This window comes from Procambarus clarkii, chromosome 16, assembly GCF_040958095.1.
Source record: "Procambarus clarkii isolate CNS0578487 chromosome 16, FALCON_Pclarkii_2.0, whole genome shotgun sequence".
Lineage (NCBI taxonomy): Eukaryota > Metazoa > Arthropoda > Malacostraca > Decapoda > Cambaridae > Procambarus > Procambarus clarkii.
In genome coordinates this window covers 44,698,772-44,724,274 of record NC_091165.1, presented here as the reverse complement: position 1 = coordinate 44,724,274, position 25,503 = coordinate 44,698,772, and the positions used below count along the sequence as shown (strand labels likewise).

The 25,503-nt window shown below is 46.1% G+C and overlaps 1 protein-coding gene across 9 annotated transcripts in view; it reads right to left on the bottom strand.

Moving 5' to 3' along the window:
• LOC123760100 (anoctamin-1) overlaps positions 1–25,503 on the bottom strand; it is a 320,419-nt gene that overhangs the window by 36,419 nt on the left and 258,497 nt on the right. For all 9 annotated transcript variants that reach the window (XM_069325474.1, XM_069325478.1, XM_069325475.1 and 6 more), the window contains one exon: positions 8,832–8,986. In XM_069325474.1, coding sequence (XP_069181575.1) covers positions 8,832–8,986 — 155 coding nt within the window. The remainder of the gene's footprint in view (positions 1–8,831; positions 8,987–25,503) is intronic.

Sequence of the window (25,503 nt, the reverse complement as noted above, 5' to 3'; positions counted from 1 at the left end):
CCTATCTTTATAGGTTAGGTAGCCGAAAAAGTTAGGTTAGGTAGTCGAAAAAGAATTAATTCATGAATACTTGGCTTATTAGGCAAATCGGGTCCTGCATAGTAGGCCGAGAAGTGCGTTCTGGCTACTAGTTACGACATATATATTTATAATAATAATAATAATAATACAATAATAATAATAATAATAATAATAATAATAATAATAATATATATATATATATATATATATATATATATATATATATATATATATATATATATATATATATATATATATAATAATAATAATGTTTCATTGAATATGACGGCATATTCTGTATTTATTATTTTCTGGTTTAGGGCTTCTATCCCTCTAACTATTTTCTAGGCATCAGGGCTTAGCTGAAATAGGAGTTCTCCAAAACTCATTTTCGTAATTTTAAAGGTGAAGGAAAGAAGTGAATTACTATAGGAATGTATTACACTTATTTATACAATTTGCACAACGTTTCGAACCTCCATGGTTCATTCTCAAGTGAAGAGATTTTACAGGGCTGGTTGATTTTATACCCGCACTGGGTCAGGTGATAAGACAATAAAGGTGAAAACATGGGGGATACATAAGGGATAAATGTGGGGTGAAACATAAGAACATAAGAATAGAGGTAACTGCAATTCACATAAGAATAGAACAACCTAACATGAACACCCAAATCACAGAACTATTTACTCTACCCACCATGAGAGTAAAGACAAGACCAGAACATAACGATGCCAACACAGAAGACAATGTTCAACATAACAGGCCAAATACACTTGATTAATCTTTGTATGTAGATAGAAGCTGCTTCTTATGGGCCAATAAGCCTTCTGCAGTTACCTCTATTCTTATGTTCTTATGTTTCACCCCACATTTATCCCTTATGTATCCCCCCATGTGTTCACCTTTATTGTCTTATCACCTGACCCAGTGCGGGTATAAAATCAACCAGCCCTGTAAAATCTCTTCACTTGAGAATGAACCATGGAGGTTCGAAACGTTGTGCAAATTGTATAAATAAGTGTAATACATTCCTATAATAATTCACTTCTTTTCTTCACCTTAAAATTACGAAAATGAGTTTTGGAGAAATCCTATTTCAGCTAAGCCCTGATGCCTAGAAAATAGTTAGAGGGATAGAAGCCCTAAACCAGAAAATAATAAATACAGAATATGCGGTCATATTCAATGTAACATGTTTGAAAGAAAACCTGCTGCCAGTATACACCAATATAAACCCACATGACCCAGGAGTCCGCAATACAGAGTTTACCTATAGGTATAGGCAAGAGCTCATACGGCATCAACTAAACAAGAAGAAGGAAGCCCTCCAAACCCTTACAGAGCAAGCTGAGCATCTGTTAAACAAATGGACCTAGTACGACATCCCTATCCAACTCAAGCAAACCATCAACAGTGAACTATTTAACCTGAAACAACAACATAAAACTCGTGTAGAAACAAAGACACTCCGTAAGTTAACAGCCCTAAACGGTGGACAGTTAAAGATCCCTCGTCCTAAAGATGGCTGCATTAACCTGACTTCTTATGATCTTACCCAGGACCAACGAGACCTCTTAAATCTTGGTGTAAATTGTCAATTCATATCTAAACCAAAGATGCATCAAAAACGCCTGGAAATCTAAATTCTTCTGGACATCTATAAGCTAGAAGACAACAAAAAAGTCACCACCACTGACACACTTCAGGCTGAACTACTAGCAGAACCGGCGAAAAAACGAGGAACATATTCATCTACAATTTTAACCTCACGACTCGAAGCAGCAAAACAACTAAAAAATCTGAAAGACGTAACAATAAGAAAAGCCGACAAGACAGCAGCATATGTATTGATTCCTACCCAAGAATACATGAACAAAATTAGCGATATCCTTAGTGACGACTCCAAATTTCAACGAATTACGAGGAACCCTGTGGAAGACCTTAAGCGGAAAGTAAACAAAACAATTACAGCAATCAACGCAATGAAAGGTAGTGTGCATTTCAATAAACTTCAAGGCGACTATGGCTTAGGATATGCCTACGGCAATGTTAAGACACATAAACCAGGTAACCCACTACGCCCTATAATCAGCCAGATACCAACTCCAACTTATCACCTAGCAAAAAACTCAATGAACTCCTAACTCCATACACTCCAAATAAGTTTAGTCTACAATCATCAGCAGATTTCCTAGAATTGATCAAATCTACCCAGCCCGATGGAATCATTGCTTCCCTGGACGTTGAATCCCTATTTACCAACGTCCCAGTCGACACAACCATAGGAATGATACTGGACAGAGCTGGCAGAGCTGGCTCTTGTCAGAGACGAGAGCACCCCCAAATTAGACATACCTGAGCCACAATTGAAGAGTCTTCTCGAAGCATGTACAAAGGAAGCCCCTTTCATCAGTCCACAAGGAGACATGTATTTACAAATAGACGGAGTAGCAATGGGCTCCCCCTTAGGAGTTTTATTTGCTAATTTTTATATGGGAACCATCTAAGACAGGGTCTTCAGTAGCAGACAAAAACCAACTGTATATTGCCGTTATGTAGATGACATATTCGTAATAGTAAAAGACTTAGATGAACTAATTGACCTAAAAAGACATCTAGAGAGAGAGTCAGTACTCCGATTTACACATGAAAATAGTGTAAATAACAGTCTGCCATTCTTGGATGTACTAATAAAAACAGGAACCTCTTTAAGTACCAACGTATATACCAAGCCCACCAACATAGGATTATGCTTGAACGGTAGAAGTGAGTGCCCCCAAAGATACAAAGCCAGTGTTCTCAATGCTTATATTCGTTGAGCGCTTACCCACTGCTCTGAATGGAGCAACGTGAGTAGAGAGTTTGAAAGAGTAACTCAGGTATTGGTGAACAACGGATAAAGCAACGCGGAAATAAACGCTGCTATAAGAAGACACTTGGACCGTTGGTATAATCCAGAACCTAGAACAGAAACCACAATACCTCCAATAAAATTATATTACAAATCAACCATGCACAGTGAACATACAAAAGAGGAAAGAATAATGAAAGAAATAATCCATAAAGGAGTAAAAAGCATTACTCCTAACCAAAACAAACCTGATAATATTCTACAAAACCAAGAAGACTTCCGAACTCCTTATCAAAAACAGCCCGAAGCCGACGGAGAACCCTCTACAGCAGTCAAGCGTTATATACATGTACACCTGCCCCCACGAAGGATGTAACCTTCAATCTAAGTACATAGGTATGACGTCGACCAAGCTGACGAGGCGTTTGACATGCCATCTTCAATCCGGTGCCCCTAGGAATCACATGAGACAAGCCCATGACATCACCCTAACAAGAGAAATGTTGAACAAAAATACCTGTATAATAGACAAAACCCAAGATGCAAGAAGATTATAAATTCTTGAAGCAAATCACATAAGAATAGAACAACCTAACATGAACACCCAAATCACGGAACTATTTACTCTACCCACCATGAAAGAAAGATCTCTAGATTTGTCGGTGATAAATTATCTAGTTTTCACATAAAGGACTAAGCAGATCCCATGGAACAGCGACCTCATGGCCCTTTGGTCCATCTTAATGCCGGTTATGGTCAATGGTTCTGGATTCCAGGAGGCCCAGTCTGGGTTCCAAGGGGGCGGAGCCTCATGATAAATTCTGTGTCATAATCCTCGTAAGTACTTAAGGGGGTTCGGGCGTGCCGGTGTCGAGTTACATCGGACAAGGGGACGACTTCTGGTCGTTCCATCCCGGCCTGGTCGTGGCAGAGGTCAAGTTAGATGTTAGTGAGTTGTGTTTGTTGTCCTCATATTCCAGCTTTTTGTCCTGGTAACTCAGCTCTTTGTCCTCGTAACCCAGTTCATTGTCCTCGTATCCCAGCCTCCTACCTTTGCTGGGATACTAATTGCCATTGTATCCTTCTCCTTGAAAACTCCTCCTTGCCTTCGTATTCTCTTTCTTTGTTAGGGAGTTAGAGAAGGATCATATTGATTTTATTAAGTAATGGTAATGTTTTCTCGCAGATATAATAACTTCGGTTAAGACCCACACTTTTGTACTTGTGCAATTAATGAAAGAAATTTACACCAAGTCTTTCGCACTCTCCTGAGTGCTTTGTCAAGGTCTGAGTGAGTGATTAGAACGACACTTACATCTGAACGTCTAATCAACGCTTAGAAGTTGAGATGTAAGTCTCGTCCTAATCACAGAGTAAGACCTTAACAAAGCACCGAGGAGAGAGCCAAAGATTTTGTGTATATTCCTTACTTAAATTTTCCACATTAATGCAATTATCACCAGAGGGGTAGCGAAGACATTTGTATGTGTTAGAACCAGTGGATCTTGGCAGATAAATATCCCTTATCGTCACATCTGACGTAACTATCACATACAAGCATCCTACCTCGCTCTCTTGGATCTGTGCTCAAAATTTACAGCTCTCTAAATATATTCCTGAGTATTCAAATAAGTTAAGGAAAGACCCAGTACTTGTATAAATGTATTAAAAACATAATTTTTAGAAGGTAACCTAAATCCTTATTCAAAATATTGTATACAGTGTTCTGCATACAGTATGCAGAATATTGTATACAGTATACAGAACATTGTATACAGTACACAGGACATTGTATACAGTACACAGAACATTGTATACAGTACACAGAACATTGTATACAGTACACAGAACATTGTATACAGTACACAGAACATTGTATACAGTACACAGAACATTGTATACAGTACACAGAACATTGTATACAGTACACAGAACATTGTATACAGTACACAGAACATTGTATACAGTACACAGAACATTGTATACAGTACACAGAACATTGTATATAGTACACAGAACATTGTATACAGTACACAGAACCGTGTATACAGTACACAGAACATTGTATATAGTACACAGAACATTGTATACAGTACACAGAACCGTGTATACAGTACACAGAACATTGTATACGGTAGGCAAAACATTTATACCCTCTCCAATTAAGTAACAGGCTTAACTTCCCCAAGTTAACAGGGGAGGCAGATGCAACACGACGACAATGAACTGGGATACGAGGACAAGGAGCTGGGATACGAGGACAACAAGCTGGGATAAGAGAAGCTGGGATACGAGGACAAGCTGGGATACGAGGACAAGCTGGGATTCGAGGACAAGAACCTGGGATACGAGGACAAAGAGCTGGGTAACGAGGACAAGAAGCTGCGAAGAGGACAATAAGCTGGGATACGAGGACAAGGAGCTGGGATACGAGGGAAAAGAAGCAGGGATACAAGGACAAGAACCTGGGATACGAGGTCAATGAGCTGGGATGAGAAGCCACGAACCTAGGAAACGAGGATAGGGAGCTGGGATACCAGAACAAGAAGCGGGACACGAGGACGATGAGATGGAATACGAGGACAAGGAGCTAGGATACGAGGACAAGGATATAAGATAATAGGACAAGAAGCTGCGATATAAGAACAAGGAGCTAGGATACGAGGACAAGGATATGAGATAATAGGGCAAGAAGCTGCAATAGGAGAACAAGTAGCTGGGATACGAGGACAAGGAGCTGGAATACGATGACCAGGAGCTGGGATACAGGAACAGGGAGCAGGGATACGAGGACAAGAAACTGGGATACGAGGACAAGAAGCTGGGATACGAGGACAAGAAGCTGGGATACGAGGAAAAGCTAGGATACGAGGAAACGAAGCTGGGACACGAGGACAAGAAGCTGGGATATGAGGAAAAGGAGCTAGGATACGAGGACAAGGAGCTGGGATACGGGGACGAGGAGCTGGGATACGAGGACTAGAAGCAAAGATACTAGGACAAGAAACTGTAATATGAGGACAAGGAGCCGAGATACGAGGACAACGAGCTGGGACACGAGGATAAGGAGCCGGGATACGAGGAAAATGAGCTGAGATACGATGACAAAGAGCTGGGTTACGAGGAAAAGAAGCTGGGAAAAGAGGACAATGAGCTAAGATACGAGGACAAGAAGCTGGAATACGAGGAAAAGGTGCTGGAATACGAGGAAAAGAAGCAGGGATACTAGGACAAGAACCTGGGATACGAGGTCAATGAGCTGGGATGAGAAGCCAAGAGCCTGGGAAAAGAGGATAGGGAGCTGGGATACGAGGGCAAGGAGCCGAGATACCAGGACAAGAAGCGGGACACGAGGACTATGAGCTGGAATACGAGGACAATGAGCTGGGATACGAGGAAAAAGAGCTGGGATACGAGCACAAGGAGTTAGGATACGAGGACAAGGAGATGGGATACGAGGACAAGGAGATGGGATACAAGGATAATGAGCTGGGATACGAGGACAAGGATATGAGATAATAGGACAAGAAGCTGCGATAGGAGAACAAGGATCTGGGATACGAGGACAAGAAGCTGGAATATGAGGAGAAGGATCTGGGATACAAGGACAAGGGGCTGGGATACGAGGACAAGGAGCTGGGATACAAGGACAAGGAGTTGGGATACGAGGACAAGGAGCTGGGATTCGAGGACAAGGAGCTGGGATAGGAGGACAAGGAGCTGCGATAGGAGAACAAGGAGCTGGGATACGAAGACAAGGAGCTGGGATACGAGGACAATGAGCTGGGATACGACGACAAGGAGCAGAGATACGAGGACAAGGATATGCGATAATAGGACAAGAAGCTACGATAGGAGAACAAGGAGCTGGGATACGAGGACAAGAAATGGGATACGAGGACAAGGAGCTGGGATATGAGGACAAGGAGCTGGAATACGAAGACAAGGAGCTAGGATACGAGGACAAGTAGCTGAGATACGAGGACAAGAAGCTGGGATACGAGGACAAGAAACTGGGATACGAGGACAAGGAGCAGGGATACGAGGACAAGGAGCTCGGATACGAGGACAATGAGCTGGGATACGATGACAAGTAGCTGAGATACGAGGACAAGAAGCTGGGATACGAGGATAAGAAGCTTCGGTACGAAAACAAGGAGCTAGAATACGAGGACAAGAAGCTGGGGCACGAGGATAAAAAGCTGCGATACGAGGACAAGGACCTAGGATACGAGAACAAGGGGCTAGGATACGATGACAAGAAGCTGGGATACGTGGACAAGGTACTGGGATAAGTGGATAAGGAGCGGGGATACGTGGAAAAGAAGCTGGCGTACGAGGACAAGAAGATGGGATACGAAGACAAGAAGCTAGGATACGAGGACAAGAAACTGGGATACGAGGACAAGAAACTGGGATACGAGGACAAGAAACTGGGATATGATGACAAGAAACTGGGATACGAGGACAAGAAGCGGCGATACGAGGACAAGGGGCTAGGATACGATGACAAGAAGCTTGAATACGAGGACAAGAACCACTGAAACGAGAACAATGAACTGGGATTCGATGACAAGAAGCTAGGATACGAAGAAGAGAAGCTAGCATACGAGGACAAGAAGCTGGGATACGAGGACAAGAAGCTGGGATACGAGGACAAGGACCTGGGATACGAAGACAAGAAGCTGGGATACGTGGACAAGGAACTGGAATAAGGGGACATGGAGCTGGGATACGATAACAAGAAGCTGAGATACGAGGATAAGGAGCTGGCATACGAGGACACGAAGCTGGGATTCGAGAAGGAACTGGAATACGAGGACAAGGAGCTTGGATTCGAGAACAAAGGAGCTGAGATACGAGAACAATGAGTTGGGTCAAGGAGAACCACGTCCCGCCCTCAGGCCATTTACTGATCTTTCTCCACGATACTACCTGCAACAGCCGCCTGACTCCCAGGCGCTTATAAACTGTAAGCGTTTGTTAATTCTGCATTCCATACATATCCTGTGATTGGTCTACCCGTCCTCTTAAAAATAACGTCACTTTTGGCTCGTATGCGCGCTGTGGCCAAAAGTGGACGTAATTTGAAATGAAATCGACTCACAAAAGTGACGTACTGTTCCGTTTACTGTTTGAGTCGTCAATCTTACTCGGTAAGGTTAGAAAAGGAAACTTTCAATAAACGTTTTTCATAACGTTTTGAAACTTTATGAGAATTTCCTGCCCACCTAACCTATCAGAGGACCCTTAACTTACTGTTGTTGAAAAAACGTCCCAAATTTATTTTCATTTTTTTCAGTTTCATATTAAGTCCACTTTCAGCCATACGGGTAAACGGCCAAAAGCGACGTTATTTTTAAGAGGACAGGTTGTAAGGGTATCATATTGTCCACCCATACTCATCTTGTGATTGGTATATTGTGCACCCTTATTCAACCTGTGAGCGGTAGTACATTGTGCACCCTTGCACACCCTGTGAGCAGTAGTACATTACGCACCCTTGCTCGCCCTGTGAGCGGTGGTATATTGTGCACCCTTGTTCACCCTGTGAGCGGTAGTATATTATTCACCCTTGCTCACCCTGTGAGCGGTAGTATATTATGCACCCTTGCTCACCCTGTGAGCGGTAGTATATTGTGCACCCTTGCTCACCCTGTGAGCGGTAGTATATTATGCACACGATACTCGCCCTGTGAGCGGTAGTATATTGTGCACCCGATACTCACCATGTGAGCGGTAGTATACTGTGCACCCCCGTACTTGCCCTGCGAGCGGTAGTATATATTGTTTACCCTATACTCATCCGGCGGGTGGTGGAGAAAGCAACTCGTTCACTGGAATTGCGTAAACGGATAAAATATAGGGTGATAAAACCTGCGAACCCAACATACTCACCTAACCTAACTTACGCGTAGAAAAGACGGATGCCTGGGCGGCTGGGGTGGCTAATTACCTACATTGCAGGAGGTCGGTAGTGTGGTTGGAGCGAGGGAGTGTGAAGGTGGCGAGAGAGTCCTCGACATACCCTTCCAGGGAGCCATTGCTGGAGACTGTGTATCGGTACACCGTCTCCGGGATGAAGTTGGAGGTGAAAGCAATGATGAAACTCTGGAACGAGAGAGATAATATTTTATGGCTATGTATTCCCTGCATATTTTTAATAGATATTCATGAACCAATCTCTTGCATTCAAGATTGATTTTCCCTTTGGGAATCTTACGTTCAGCTTTGGCTGGCTATGATGTTCCACTATTATTACCATGATCGATCAGCCGAGCCGGTCGGCCGAGCGAACAGCATGCTGGACTTGTGATCCTGTGGACCCGGGTTCGATCCCGGGCGCCGGAGAGAAACAATGGGCAGAGTTTCTTTCACCCTATGCCCCTGTTACCTAGCAGTAAAATAGGTACCTGGGTGTTAGTCAGCTGTCACGGGCTGCTTCCTGGGGGTGGAGGCCTGTCCGAGGACCGGGCTGCGGGGCTACTAAAGCCCCGAAAGCATCTTAAGATAACTTCAAGATGATATTTGTAAAAATCAATTATTTGCTAACACTAATATAGTTTCGAGATTAAGTTGTAAGCAATCTGTCAGAATTGTTGGTTAAAGACTCGATCTTTGTTTAATAATAAATATTATAAACAAGTTGATGGAGTAGCATTGGGTTCTCAATTTGGTCCGGCACTTGCTAATATTTTTTAAGCTTTCACGAGAGAAATTGGCAGGACAAATATCCTCTGGATTTTAAACCAGTTATGTTCAGGAGATATGTGGAGGACACTTTTTTTATTTAAGGACCAATCTCATGTTGATATGTTTAGAGAGAATGTTAATACACAATTCTTTGTCGATTCTTGATGTCAAAGTGAGTAACCTAAAGGGTTTTAATACTAAAGTTCACTCAAAACCAACTTCTACAGGTTTAGTTTTAAATTTTATTTCATTTGTTCAGAATATTAATTTTGTAATTAATATTCTGTTCAATAGAGCTTTTGTATTATGCTCAAATTGATCCAATTTTGATCAAGAAATTCTTTATCATGTGATCCTATTTTTAAAGTAATGCTTACCCTGTTCATACGATATATACTTTTATAAGGAATTTCTTATTTAAGTTTCACCCTTCTTGTAATATTAGTACAGTAGAAAGGGATATTAATAAATACATTAAATTACCTCTCTACGGCACCATTAGTTTTGCTGTTAGAAGTCAATTGAGGAAGCTTTTACAAAACTGTTATTAAGTAGACTTTAGATTCATTTTTTGCGAATACAAATACCATAGGTTAGTGAAAAGGTCCATTTTCCTAATGAACTTCTTAGCCCCACTTTGGACGTCAGATGTGAAGTGACCAATTTTATTCCACAAGTCTAGCACCGCGCTGGGCTGCCACATGTGGGATTTTACTGGTTATTAGGAAGTGAATTCGAGTGTGTCTTCGACAAACAAATGAACACACTCCAGAGGCGTGAGCAAGACGCCAAAGATCTAAGTATTTCCGGTGGAGAACAAGGCCAAGCGGTCCACAAGCAATACCAGACCTTCTTTACTAGGGTCGTTCTCTCTGCAACTTGCGTGCAAGCAAATCTACAAGGTAGCGGATGGGTTCTTACACCAAATTTTATATTCAGTCTTTGAGACTCTAGGCCGGATCCTGAGCCAACTCAAATTAATGACATTGTCAAGTAGCAAGTGAGGAAATATGGGGGTGAGGGGGACAGTATTGTAGAATGTGGAATAACTTCAAAGGCACGTGTAACAAAATAAATGAATCTATTCAACAACTTCCTTGTTAATACACAGTGACCCACTTTAGTTACGTTACTCAAGAGTGTCACCTCAATAACTGTCAAAACACCTCACAGAAGGAATCTGATCCAACCACTCTCACAGGTGTCAGAGGCACAACAGTCATGACCCAGTGACCTTGTCTAGAACAAACGTGAACTAACTGAACACTTTGTGAATCCTCTTGACAATTACTGGACTCGCCACAGGTAGTATCAAAACACTTCACTTACACATCAAATTTACACACACGTAAATGAATACAAAAACACTGTCACCAAGACAGACACAACAACAACAAGTAATTACGTTACTTTAACACTGTCACCAAGACAATAAGTAAGTAAGTAATTATCAAAAGAAGGCACCAAACCGGGAAGGCTATGTAGCACCATCAAATACGCAAAATAATCAGAGGGCGCTAAATATCACCAAGGATGCCAATACGAGAACAAAAACGCATAAGGCGAACGATATCAAAAGTATCCGAGTCACCAAGAATTCTATCGAGGGACAGGTGACCGCGAGGGGTGGTCGGAAAGCAAGACACATGCTCGTCCTGGAAGTCAGGACATTCAAGAAGGACATGCACGACCGTAAGAGGGACAATGCAACTAGGACAATAAGGAGCAGGGCGGCGCTCCATCAAGTGACCATGGGTTAAGCGAGTATGGCCAATACGCAACCTCGCCAGAGCTGTTTCCCACCGCCGGTTACGGTGGAAGGAGGACGGCCACGAGGAAACACAACATTTAAGAGTACGTAGCTTGTTACCAGTAACAGACAACATAGAAGCCTGCCAACGGGTAAGGACTGAGGAATGGATAACCGGGTAAAAGTCGGAATACGGAATGCCTTTGCGAGAGATGGGACAAGAGCGGACAGCTTCCTTGGCGGCAGCATCCGCACGCTCATTTAAAGACACACCAACATGGCTGGGAACCCAACAAAACTCAACCGACTTAAATTTACTCTGAACGAGAAACAGCCAATGCTGGATCTCGACAACTACTGGATGAAACGGATTAAAGGACCCGAGAGCCATGAGGGCACTACGAGAGTCAACAACAACCACAAAGGAAGACTGACAATGAGAAAGCAGGAGACGAAGAGCATAGAGAATAGCATAAAGTTCCGCTGTAAAGATGCTAGTCTCCGGAGGCAAGCGACACATATAAGTGCGATCAGGAAAAACAACAGAGTAGCCAACACCGTCCGCTGACTTACACCCATCGTTGAAGACAGAAACGGAGCGGGAGTGAGAAGAAAAGTGCTCGAGGAAAAGGCGTTTTAGAACCGTAGGAGGGGTAAAAGCTTTAGTGATACGGGTCAAGGATGTACAAAACCGCGGAAGAGGGACCCTCCACGGGGGCAAAGAAGGAACAACACGAGGAGAAACATCAGAAATACGAACGGAAAGAGAATCCTGTAGGCGAGATAACCGGACAGAAAGAGGGAGGTGGTGAAGAGGAACAGGAACCGCAGGAGGGGTAAAAGTTAAAGCACGACAGAGGCGAGAGGAAGGATGTTGCAAGGACCGCGCAAGATAGCGAAGACAGTAGCGATCACGGCGGTCCTGGAGAGACAGGAAGCCAGTGTCAACATACAAGCTAAGGATGGGAGTTGAACGAAAGGCACCAGAACCGAGGCGCAACCTAGTATGGTGCAAAGCATCAAGACGGCGAAGAGTAGAAGGAGAAGCAGACGAGTAAGCAGGGCAACCATAATCGAACTTAGACAGGACGAGAGAGGAATGTAAAGCAAGGAGAGTGCGCCTATCTGCCCCCCCCAAGAAGTATGGGACAAGACCCGAAGGAGGGTAAGGGCCTTGGAGCACTCAACACGGAGGTAAGAGATATGGGGAGACCAAGACAAACGAGTGTCAAGGAATAACCCCAAAAGCTTCGCGGAATCTTTGTATTCAAGGGGATGACCATAAAGTGACAAAGAGGGACGAAGAACAACCCGTTTCCGCGTAAAAGTCATGGCACAAGTCTTAGAAGTAGAGAACTTGAAGCCATGACCTGTGGCCCAAGACGACACGGCATCAATTGCTAGTTGAAGCCGGCGTTGAAGGAGAGGCGAATCATCACCCTGACAACAAAGGGTAAGATCATCGACATAGAGAGCGGAGAAGACACCAGAAGGAAGAGAGGAAAGAAGACCATTGATGGCAACCAGAAAAAGAGTAGTGCTCAGAACACTACTGTTACGAACCCGGATCCAGCGTCCGAGCCTGGAGCAGTGACAACCACGCCATCTGTGGGTCAGCTCCCGAAACCCCCGCCAAACGGACGACGACACCTGGTGAGGACAGCGTGTACTGGCCTCGAGGACCAGTTTCCAGTCTGGTTCAGCGCTCAACACTGCCGCTCCTGACCTCTGGTGAGGTGGTGCTCCGACGACAGCGCCATCTATGGACTGGATACGTCAGGTGTTTGTGTCCGAGCCCGTAAGTGAGGTGTATTAGTGTCCCGGTTATTGATGACGTGTCTGCTTACAGAGCCGACCTGGGACCACTGTGATGGAAGTGGAGTCAGTCTACCCGAGGCAGCCAGTCTCCATACCTTGAACCTTGCTGCAGCTGTTGTGACGTCGCCCCCCCCCCCCCCCCGGAAGAACACTGTGGTGTGTTAGCCTGCCAGTGGAGTGGCAGTGAAAGGAGTTACCCGGGACCGACTGTTGGAGACGATCATCCACTGGGGTACTGAAGACAGGAGAGTGACTTGTGTTGTCACACGAGGCTCCTGTCTAGGGCGTTCCCCTTTTATCGTCCGTGGAGTGGCCGTACCAGCCTTGTTGGCTCAGAACCTGCCAGCAGACCAGCTGGACGTGTGGTTGACGGCCTCCACGGCGGTGCCCCCAGTGGACCTGTGTTTTGGCTGACCTGTGGCCCGGGTAGGCTTGGCATTCTCAGAGGACACGTCGTGAGGCCACGAAGAAAGCACCAAGGACTCGGCACCGAGAGTTGTAGCACCAGCGTCTTCAGCAGAAGACAACGATTATGGATTAATCCCCTTGTATAGTGTTAATACCCCCCCCCCCCCCTTGAGTAACCGTTTTATATATTATTTATTGGTGACGGACATTATATTATATTAAGTTTTTGCCTTTATTTCCCTTCCCCTTTAAGTTACTTGCGTCACGGATCGCATCCCTTGAAAGCCTCTGCTGGCTTGGGGTCGGATATAACTTCCTCTAACAACATCAGAGTAAGGACCCCGTTGCGTCCCGAGAGGGCCGTAACAACTACCCTGGGGCACACCTTCGTATTGCTGAAAAGAGGGAGAGAGAGAGCGGTACCAAGGCGCACCCGAAAGGAACGACGAGAGAGGAAGCTGCGGAGAAAGAGAGGGAGATGACCACGAAGGCCAAAAGAATAAAGTTGAGATAGGATATGATAACGCCAAGTGGTGTCGTAAGCCTTTTCTAGGTCAAAAAGGACGGCAACAACGGAGGTTTTCGCAGCAAAAGCAGTACGAATATAGACCTCCAAGTTCACCAGGACATCTGTCGTGCTGCGGCACTTGCGGAAACCAAATTGAGAAGGGGAGAGGAGGTCATGGTGTTCCAGGAACCACATCAGACGAACGTTAACCATACGTTCAAAGAGTTTGCAGACACAACTTGTGAGAGCAATAGGGCGAAAGTCCTTAGGGGAAGTACCCAGAGACCCCGGTTTGCGAACAGGGAGGACAACGGCAACGAGCCAGTCCTCAGGGACTGACGACGACTCCCAGATCCGATTATACAGACTCAGTAAATACTGAGACGTGCTCGGAGGGAGATGGCGAAGCATCTCATAATGAATACCATCGGAGCCCGCCGCCGTAGAACCGCAGAGGGCCAGGGCAGAACGAAGTTCAGAGAGAGAGAAGGGATCATTATAGGGAAGCTGAAGATGAGTGCAGAAATCTAAAGGACGAGACTCAAGGACAGGTTTACGAAGAAGGAAAGATTGGGGAAGATGAAGACCAGAGCTAACAGAAGAAAAGTGGGAACCCAGTTCGGAAGCGACCTGCAACGGGTCCGCCACAAGAGTATCATGGAGGTGAAGGACCGGTGAAACATCGGGAACGAACTTCCCCGCTATCTTGCGGATATGCTTCCAGATCTGGGCCAGAGGGGTTTCGGACGTAATTGTTGAGACATAAGATGCCCAACATTCACGTTTAGCCGTACGGATGGCCCTACGGGCCACCACACTCGCTTTCCGAGAGAAAAGAAAAGAATCGGTCGTCTGCCAACGGCGGTGCCTCTTCCAGGCTGCACGCTTACAGCGGACAGCCCGAGCACAGTCCACATTCCACCAGGGAACGCACTTCCGTGGACCCCGAGAGGAAGAGCGAGGAATAGAGCGGAGGGCAGCGTTGAAGACAGTGTCATGAAAAAGGAGGAGAGTGCGAGAGAGAGGCAGAAGGGAGAGGTCAGAGAGAGCAGCACTGAGGGTAAATAGGGTCCAGTCTGCCTTAGCAAACTGCCACCTAGGGAAAGAGAGGGAAGGGCGAAAAGAGAAAAAGGAAACAAGGATGGGGAAATGATCACTTCCATGGAGGTCATCAAGAACCTGCCACGTGAAATCTAAGTAAAGAGAAGAAGAACAGAGAGAAAGATCAAGACAAGAAAGGGTGCGAGTCCGAGAGTCCAAATGAGTGGGCTCACCAGAATTCAGAAGAGACAGGGAAGAAGAGAGGAGAAACGGCTCAAGGAGGCGACCCCGGGTATTCGTCAGAACGTCATCCCAAAGAGAATGACGACAATTGAAGTCACCCAGCAGGAGCACAGGATCCGGCAAGGAGTCTAGGAGGTGTTTCAAATCAGGAAGAGAGAGCGGGACACTCGGGGGGAGACAAATGGAACAAACTGTGTACCATTTCCCCACCAAGATACGAGCAACAGAACAATGGAGGGGCGAAGGAAAAAGTAAAGGAACAAAGGGAACATCAGCCCGAATCAAGAGAGCAGAAGAATTAGAAGCCCCAGCAATGGCTGGGGGGGGGGGAGAGAGAAAGGAATAGCCACGAAAACGACCAGGACGAGCACCAAGCATTGGCTGCTGGAGACAGACACAAAGGGGCGAAAACCGCGAAATCAGAAGTTGGAGTTCGAGGAAATTGACGTAATAACCTCGAACGTTCCATTGAAGAATGGACAACGACGAGAAGAGAAAGGACAAAAACAGAGAACAAGGAAGAAACAAAGGCGAAAGAGCAACAGAGCACGTTAAAGAATATCAGGGTCGGGATCAGGGTCAGCAAAGTCAGGGTTAGGGGGCATGGGTAAACTGAGCAAAGACGGAGGGAAGGAAACGGGAGAACAGATCAGAGGTGGGCGGGCAGGGTCCGGAGGAGGAGGAAGAGGAGGAGACAACGGAGAGGAGCAGTCAAGGACAGCAGCAGGAAGAGGGGGAGGAGAAAGAGGGGAGCGCACCCCAGCAAGAGCAGCAACCGAAAGGGAAGCAGGGGCCAAAGAAACCTCCATAGCAGGAACAGGGGGCGCAAGCACTGAAACGGGAGGGGAAGGAGCAACAGAGCCAGAAGGAGGAGCTGAGGAAGAAAGCGAAGCCTTCTTACCCGCCGGGGAAGAGGAAGGAGAGGAGCCAGGCTTACGCTTCTGACTTAAAGAGACCGGTGTCTCAGCAACTACGTACCGGGCGACGGATTCCAGTGTCTCAACAGGAGAAGCCGAACGAGAGCACACACGACGGCCGTTAGGAGAGCGATGGACATCCGCCCGCACCGACAGGCGGTGGGGAGAGCCGATAGATGGAGGAAGAGGATGGGAAGGAGGATCGGAGGGGGACGAGGAAGAAGACACAGAAGACACGACAGACCGGGTAGAAGGAAGGGGAACCCCAGACAGAGGACCAGGAGGAGGATCCTTCGGGAGAGAACCCAAAGGGACAGAGGAGGGGGCAGTGGGCGCATCAGGGTCCAAGGCCCGGAAACGGTTGTGAGTCTGAGGAAGGCGGGAAGGACGAGGAGAGGAAGAGCGCAACACGCGAGCATAAGAGATATTAGCATAAGGCGGGAGCCGGCGAACCTGGCGCCTCGCCTCAGGAAAAGATAAACGCTCCCGGTGCTTCAAGTTGAGGACGGCTGCCTCAAGCTTGTAATGGACACACGCACGGGAGAAGGTAGGATGGGCCTCACCGCAGTTGAGGCAACGAGCCTGGGGAGAAGTGCACTCCGACTTAGAGTGACCTTCGCCACCACACAAAAGACAGAGAGAGACAGTCCCGGAGCAGCGGAGGGCACCATGCCCAAACCTCCAGCACTTGTTGCAGAGCCGAGGAGAAGGAATGTACTCCTGGACAGAGCATCTGGCACCAGCAAGAATGACAGAGGGTGGAAGGGTCCTACCATCAAAGGTAATCTTCACAACCCGGAGGGGTTGACGGCGACTACCACAAGGGAGACGAGTAAACGTGTCCACCTGGAGAACAGAATGGCCCTGGGCAGCGAGGATATGTCGAATATCGTCGTGGCAGTCGCGCAGGTCCCGAACACCGGTTGCAACATGGGGCGGGAGCAAAATAGTGCCAACACTGGCATTCAACTGAGCGTTCTTCGAGACCCGAACGGGGGTCTCGCCAATGCAGGATAAGGCAGCCAAGCGGGAAGCAGCATCCTGAGAAGGAGCAGCAACGACACGTGTACCGAGACGAGTGGGGTTGAAAGTAATGGAGGCATCCACGGAATCAATGAGATGTCGATGGAGGGAGAAATCGTCCGGAGGCGCAGAATCAAGAGGGAGGAGATCAAAATATTTGGCCCACGAAGCGGGACCAAACAAGGCTTGATAGGTAGCAGAACTGGAAGGAATCGAGCGAGGGCGGCCGTGACGAGGACGGCGGTGAGAACCCCCAGAGAGAGAGGGGTTAAAAGGCGCAGTAGTTACAACTAGAGAAGGAGCCGCGCCAGGGGACGAGGTAGTCACCACTGGGGGCTTGGGGCTCGACCAAACCACAGAGGAGGGAGGGGAGCCAGGGGAAGGAGTCAGAGAGGCCAAAGGCGGAGCAAGGTCGGGGCCCAATGCAGCGGAGGCTACAGAGCCCGGTCTTCCAATACGGACCGACTCGGGGGCTTGGTCGCCCACCCCACGAGCCTGAGAAGGTAAACCAGAAGAAGCCGAAACAGGGGTTATCATCTTGACGAAAAGAAGAATTCATTCACGAATGTGCCCCCACACCCACCATGGAGCCACAATTAGAGGCAGGACACCCAACAAGAAGCTATCGCCGATCTTGTCGGGGCCTCCTAGGGGTGCGTCGTGAGTATACACCCCACAAACGCCACCTTAAGAAACCGACAGTCCGTCGAGATCGGGTTCAGTGACGAAAGGGGGATTGACAATAAAAGGTTCCCCTCGCTCTCGACGTCGGGTACTACAGTTCTACGGGTGCAAGAGTATGCCTCCTCAAGCACCCGGGCGTCAAAATAGAAGAAGTCCAAGGGAAGAACCAGAACGAGCAAAAGGTCGGCAGGAAACGGCAAGCAGATAGGAGAAGAGGGGGGAGAAAAACGAAACAGAAGGAAAAGGAAAAGATGCCCAGCAGAATTGGAGAGGACGGCAGCAGGAGCACAAGGCTAGAAAAGGACAGAGGACTGTCCCAAGGAGCATCACCTTCCGGCAGCCGCCCACTAAGCCCCCACACGGCGACAACGAGCTGAGCGGGGAGGGGGACCAAGACAATAAGTCACCATGAATTAATTAACACTAAATTAATTTATGTTATCACTCACTGTCACTCAAACAGACAACAATGAAATAGTCACGTTAACCCCGATCTCATTCAGACAGTCGGCAAGCAATTATAATCAACCCTTCAATAATTCTAATAATTAACCCTTCAATAATTCAAATTATTAACCCTTCAATAATTCTAATAATTAACACTTCAATAATTCTAATTATTAACCCTTCAATAATTCTAATTGTTAACACTTCAATAATTCTAATTGTTAACACTTCAATAATTCTAATTGTTAACACTTCAATAATTCTAATTGTTAACACTTCAATAATTATAATTGTTAACACTTCAATAATTATAATTGTTAACCCTTCAATAATTATAATTATTAACACTTCAATAATTATAACAATTAACACTTCACTAATTATAATAATTAACGCTTCAATAATTATAGTAATTAACACTTCAATAATTATAGTAATTAACGCTTCAATAATTATAGTAATTAACACTTAATTACTATCATTATTGAAGTGTTAATTACTATAATTATTGAACACTTCAATAATTAATTATAGTAATTAACACTTCAATAATTATAATAATTAACATTTCAATAATTATATTAACACTTCAATAATTATAATAATTAACACTTCAATAATTATAATAATTGACATTTCAATAATTATATTAACACTTCAATAATTATAATGATTAACAACACTAATTATTGCTTATGACAAATGAAACAATAATAAGGTTTCACTTGACAAAACGCAGCACAATGGGATAATCACTCAATAATAAAATGATATAAACTTGTCACAAGGACATCCACTAATTACACGACTTGCGTGTCACTAAGCCATCGGTAGTAATCAATCTCTCCCAATACTTTTGTAACAGATGTTAACAACCTATCTCAACTCTGTTATATAATAATGTTCACACACACACACATGTGTGTGCTCAAAGAAGAGGCGTTTCAGAACCGTAGGAGGGGTAAAAGCTTTAGTGATGCGGGTGAAGGAAGTATAAAACTGCGGAAGGGGGATTTTCCACGGGGGCAAAGAAGGAACAAAACGAGGAGAAATATTAGAAATATGAACCGAAAGAGAATCCTGTAAGCGAGATAATAGGAAAAGGAACCACAGGAGGGATAAAATTTAAAGCACGCCAGAGGTGAGAGGAAGGATGTTGCAAGGACCATGCAAGATAGCGAAGAAAGTAGCGATCACGGCGGTCCTGGAGAGATAGGAAGTCAGTGTCAACATATAAGCTGAGGACGGGAGTCGAATGAAAGGCACCAGAATTGAGGTGCAACCCAGTATCGTGCAAAGCATCAAGACAACGAAGAGTAGAAGGAGAAGCAGATGAGTAAGCAGGGCATAATCGAGTTTAGACAGGACGAGAGAGGAATGTAAAACGAGGAGAGTGCGCCTATCTGCTCTCCAAGAAGTATGGGACAACACCTAAAGGAGGGTAAGGGCCATAGAGCATTCAACTCGGAGGTAAGAGATATGGGGCGACCAAGACAAACGAGTGTCAAAAATCAACCCCGAAGCTTAGTGGAATCCTTGTACACAATGGGGTAACTATAAACTGACAAAGAAGGACGATGAATGAAACGCTTCCGAGTAAAAGTCATAGCACAAGTCTTAGATGTAGAGAACCTGAAGCCATGATCGGTGGCCCAAGACGACACGGCATCAATCGCAAGTGTAAGCCGGCGTTGAAGGAGAGGCGAATCATCACCCCGACAGCAAAGGGTAAGATCGTCGGCATAGAGAGTGGAGAAGACGCCAGAAGAAAGAGAGGAAAGAAGACCATGAGGGAAACCAGAAAAAGAAGAGTGCTCAGAACACTACCTTGGGGCACACCTTCGTATTACTGAAAAGAGGCAGAGAGAGCCTTACCAAGCCTCACCTGAAAGGAATGATGCGAGAGGAAGCTTTGGAGAAAGAGAGGTATATTACCATGAAGTCCAAAAGAATGAAGTTGGGACAGAATATGATACCGCCAAGTGGTGTCGTAAGCCTTTTCCAAGGGAAAAAGGACGGCAACAACAGAGGTCTTCGCAGCAAAGGCAGTACGAATATGGACCTCCAAGTTCGTCAGGACTTCCGCTGTGCTGCGGCACTTGTGGAAACTAAATTGAGAAGGGGAGAGGTGGTGATAGTGTTCTAAGAACATCAGACGAACGTTAACCATTCGTTCAAAGAGTTTGCAGACACAACTTGTCAGGACAATTGGGCGAAAGTCCTTAGAGGAAGTCCCCAGAGACCCTGGTTTGCGAACAGGGAGGACAACGGCATCGAGCCAGTTCTCAGAGACTGACGACGACTCCAAGATCCGATTATACAGACTTAGTAAATACCGAGATGTGCACGGAGGGAGATGGCTAAGCATCTCATAATGAATGCCATTGAAGCCCGTCGCCGTAGAACCGCAGAGGGCCAGGGCAGACCGAAGTTGAGAGAGAGAGAAGGGATCGTTATAGGGAAGTTGGAGATGAGTGCAGAAATCTAAAGGACGAGATTCAAGGACAGGTTTACGAAGAAGGAAAGATTCTGGAAGACGAGATCCAGAGCTAACAGAAGAAAAGTGGGAACCCAGTTCGGTAGCGACCTGCATCGGGTCCGCTACAAGAGTACCATGGAGGTGAAGGACCGGCGAGACATCGGAAACGAACTTACCCGCTATCTTGCGGATACGCTTCCAGATCTGTGGCAGAGGAGTTTCAGACATAATGATGGAGACATAAGAAATCCAACATTCACGTTTAGCCATATGGATGGCCCTACGGGCTACCACACTCGCCTTCCAAAACAAAATAAAAGAATCGGCCGTCTGCCGACGGCGGTGTCTCTTCTAGGCTGCACGCTTACTGCGGACAGCTTGAGCACAGTCTGCATTCCATCAGGGAACGCACTTCTGTAGTCCCCGAGAGGAAGAGCGAGGAATAGAGGCGAGGGCAGTGTTGAAGACGGTGTCATGAAAAAGGAGGAGAGAGCGAGGGAGAGGGAGAAGGGAGAGGTCAGAGAGAACAGCACTGAGGGGAAATAAGTTCCAGTCTGCTTTAGCAAACTGCCACCTAGGGAAGAAGAGGGGAGAGTGAAAAGAGAAAAAGATAACAAGGATGAAGAAATGGTCACTGCCATGGAGGTCATCAAGAACTCGCCACAAGTAAAGAGGCGACAAGCAGAGAGAAAAATCAAGACAGGAAGGGTGCGAGTCCAATAGTCCAAATGAGTGGGCTCACCAGAATTCAGAAGAGACAGAGAAGAAGAGAGGATGAACGGTTCAAAAAGGCGATCCCGGGTGTTTGTCTGATCATCATCCCAAAGGGTATGACGACAATGAAATCACTCTACCAGGAGCACATGCTCTGGCAAGGACTCCAGTTGGTGTTTAACCCTCAAACTGCTAGGGGCCCAAATGGAATTAACACCCACAGGCGCCCCAAAAAAAAAAAAATTATTTCGTCTTATTGAAGTGTTCATTTTTGTTCCCTGATCACGGGAAAAATAACAAGAAAATCGTAGGTGACATATTTTAGCCGCAATAGGGTAGGGAAGTCTGGCAAAAAAAGAGCGTTGACAGAGCCTTCGCCAGACGAGGTCTACACCGCCCGAGCTGTCAGACGGCAGTTGCCACAAATATATTATTACCTAATTATTTCAATGTCTCCGATTGATTTTTTCTTAGTTTTTTGCAGTATTATTATTCCATACAGTGAATTGTGGTATATTTATATAATAAAATGTGTGAACCATCGCTGTACTCAAAATTATGGTGTGCATATTAGTGATTCAATTATGTTCATAAAACAATAAACAAATAGTTTTGCTGTTGTTACACTATATACACAGGTTATATATAAGTATCTGCATGTTTTGTTCACCATAACGAACTACTAAGTTGGTCTTGTGAGTCAAAAAGCAACGAGGAGTGACTGCCACATACCAGCCAGCTACTCGTTGCCACTCCTTCCCTCAACAACACCTCATTCTCCTCCCACAATACTGTTTTTGCATTTATTCACTATACACAGATGTTATATATACGTATTTACATGTTTTGTTCACCATAACTGTACATCTAAGCTTGTATGATGAGTAAAGGCACAAAGACATGGCTATTCACACAGTCAGCTGGTGACAGCCACCCTCAAGGCCAGACGCATTAATATTTCTCCTCCAACAATATTGTTTGTGGTGTTATTACGCTATATACATACATTATATATAAGTATCTACCTGTTTTATTCACTATACCTGTACAAATAAGCTGGTATGGTTCCCAGAGGCCATAGTGGCCACCAGTAAATAACATGACAAGTCGTACAGACGACGCATCTCCCTCACCAAAATGTCGGCTCCCAACCTACTCCTCTTGCTGTTATCTCACACTATACACACGTTATATATAAATATCTACATTTGTGTTCACCATAGCGAACCACTAAGCTGGTATGGTGATGTGCAGTCAATAAAAGGTGGCCAGACACAGTCAGAAGACAACGCTACAACCCTCATTCCCACAGCCCTACTCCTCCCTCCATGGAGTACAGCACTAAATATCACCACAATCCTGCTATTATCAGAATCCTGGTCAGTTTTATCACAGTCAGTCTTTATCACAGTCTACAATACTATCATCGCTAAATAATAGCAGTATCACGTATATTATGGCATTTGTAGGCGATGCTGTGGTCAAAAGCTGAACAGCGGTGCTGTGAGCTCGTGCTGCATGCACCAGCCTTGGTGGCTTGCTCATTACTGACGCTCTAACACCCAAGAATGTTGGCCTAGATTTTTCTTAGAGGTGGCATCTGGCAACTATTGGTCGGAACTGTACTATAGCTGCCCCTATCCCAGGCGGGGCGTTTAAATTATAGCGCTGGACACGAAAGCATATATAAATGATGTGCACAGTTTCGGTTTTGTCACTGATATCATATTTGTATATGATATGTGCAGTTAAAGAGTTAAGATTGGAACGAAAAAACGGGACACACAATGGGGGGGGGGAGATAAATGGAACAAACCGTGTTCCATTTCCCCACAAAGATACGGACAGCAGAACAATTGGAGAGGCGATGGAAAAAATAAGGGTACAAAGGGAAAATTAGAACAAATCAAGAGAGCAGAAGAATTAGGAGCCCCAGCAACAGCTGGGAGAGGGGGGGAGGGAAAGGAATAGCCACGAAACCGACCAAGACGAGCACCAAGGCTCCTGGAGACACAAAAGGGCAAAAACCGTGAAATCAGAAGTTGGAGTTGAAGGAAATTGACGTAATAACCACATATTTTCCATTGAAGAATACACATCGACAAGAAGAGAAAAAACAGCAACAGAGAACAACGAAGAAACAAAGGTGAAAAGGGAACACAGCATGTTAAAGAAGCGCACGATCAGGGTCAGCGTAGTCAGGGATAGGAGGCATGGGTAAATTTAATAAAGATGGAGGGAAGGGAGCGGGAGGACAGACCAGAGGCGGACGTGTAGGGACAGGAGGAGAAGGAGGGGGGGGGGGGTCAAGGACAGCAGCAGGAGGGGCAGAAACCAGGGAGTGCACCTCAGCAAGGGCAGCAACCGAGGGGGATGTGGGGGCCAAAGAAAACTCCAAAGCAGGAACAGGGGGCGCAAGCACCGAAATGGGAGGGGATGGAGCGAGAATGTCAGAGGTAGGTGGGTGAGGAAGAAAGCAAAGCCTTCTCACCCACCGGGGAGGAGGAAGGAGAGGAGCCAGGCTTTCGCTTCTGCCTCAAACAGACAGGCGTCCCAGCAACAATGTACTGGATAACAGATTCAAGCATCTCAACAGGAGAAGCAGAACGAGAGCAAACACGATGGCCGGTGGGAAAGCGATGGACATCAGCCTGCACTGACAGGCGTCGAGGAGATCTAAGAGACAGAGGAGAAAGATGTGAAGGAGGATTAGAGGGAGACGAGGAAGAAGACACAGGAGACATGACAGACTTGGTAGAAAGAAGAACGTCAGAGAGAGCCATGAGGGGGGACCCTTCGGGACAGAACTCAAAGGAACAGAGGAGTCGGCGGTGGGCATGTCTGGGTCTAAGGCCTGAAAATGGTTGTGAGACTGAGGAAGGCGGGAAGGACAAGGAGAGGATGAGCGCAACACGCAAGCATAAGAGATGTTAGCATAAGGCGGGAGACGGCGGACTTGGCACCTCGCCTCAGGAAAAGACAAATCTCGGTGCTTCAAGTTGGGGACAGCCACCGGAAGCTTGTAATGTATACACACGCGGGAGAAGGTAAGGTGGGCCTCACCGCAATTGAGGCAGCGAGCCTGGGGGGAAGTGCACTCCGACTTAGAATGACCTTCGCCCCCACACAAAGGACAGAGAGAGACGGTCCGAGAGCAGCGGAGGGCACCATGCCCAAACCTCCAGCACTTGTTACAGTGCCTAGGAGAAGGAATGTACTCCTGGACAGTGCACCTGGCACTAGCAAGAATGACAGAGGGTGGAAGGGTTCTACCATCAAAGATAATCTTCACAACCCGAAGGCGCTGACGGCGACGACCACGAGGGGGACGAGTAAACGAGTCTACCTGGAGGACAGAATGGGCCTCTGCTTCGAGGATATGCCGAATATCTTCGTGGCAGTCCTGGAGATTCCGAATACCGGTTGCAACATGGGTTGGGAGGAGAATAGTGCCAACACTGGCATTCAACCGAGCGTTTTTGGAGATCCGAACAGGGGTCTCACCAAGGCAGGATGTATGCGGAGAAGTAGCAGCAACGACACGTGTACCAAGACGGGTGGGATTAAATGTAACAGAGGCATCTACTGAATCAACAAGGTGCCTATGGAGGGAGAAATCGTCACTAGGCATAGAATCAAGAGGGAGGAGATCAAAGTATTTGGCCCACGAAGCGGGATCAAACAAGGCTTGATACGCCTCAGTACAGGAAGGAATGTTGACCAGACCACACACTAGAAAGTGAAGGGACAACGATGTTTCGGTCCGTCCTGGACCATTCTCAAGTCGACTTGAGAATGATCCAGGACGGACCAAAACGTCGTCGTCCCTTCACTTTCTAGTGTGTGGTCTGGTCAACATATTTTAGTCACGTTATTGTGACTCATTGCCTGCACAGGAAGGAA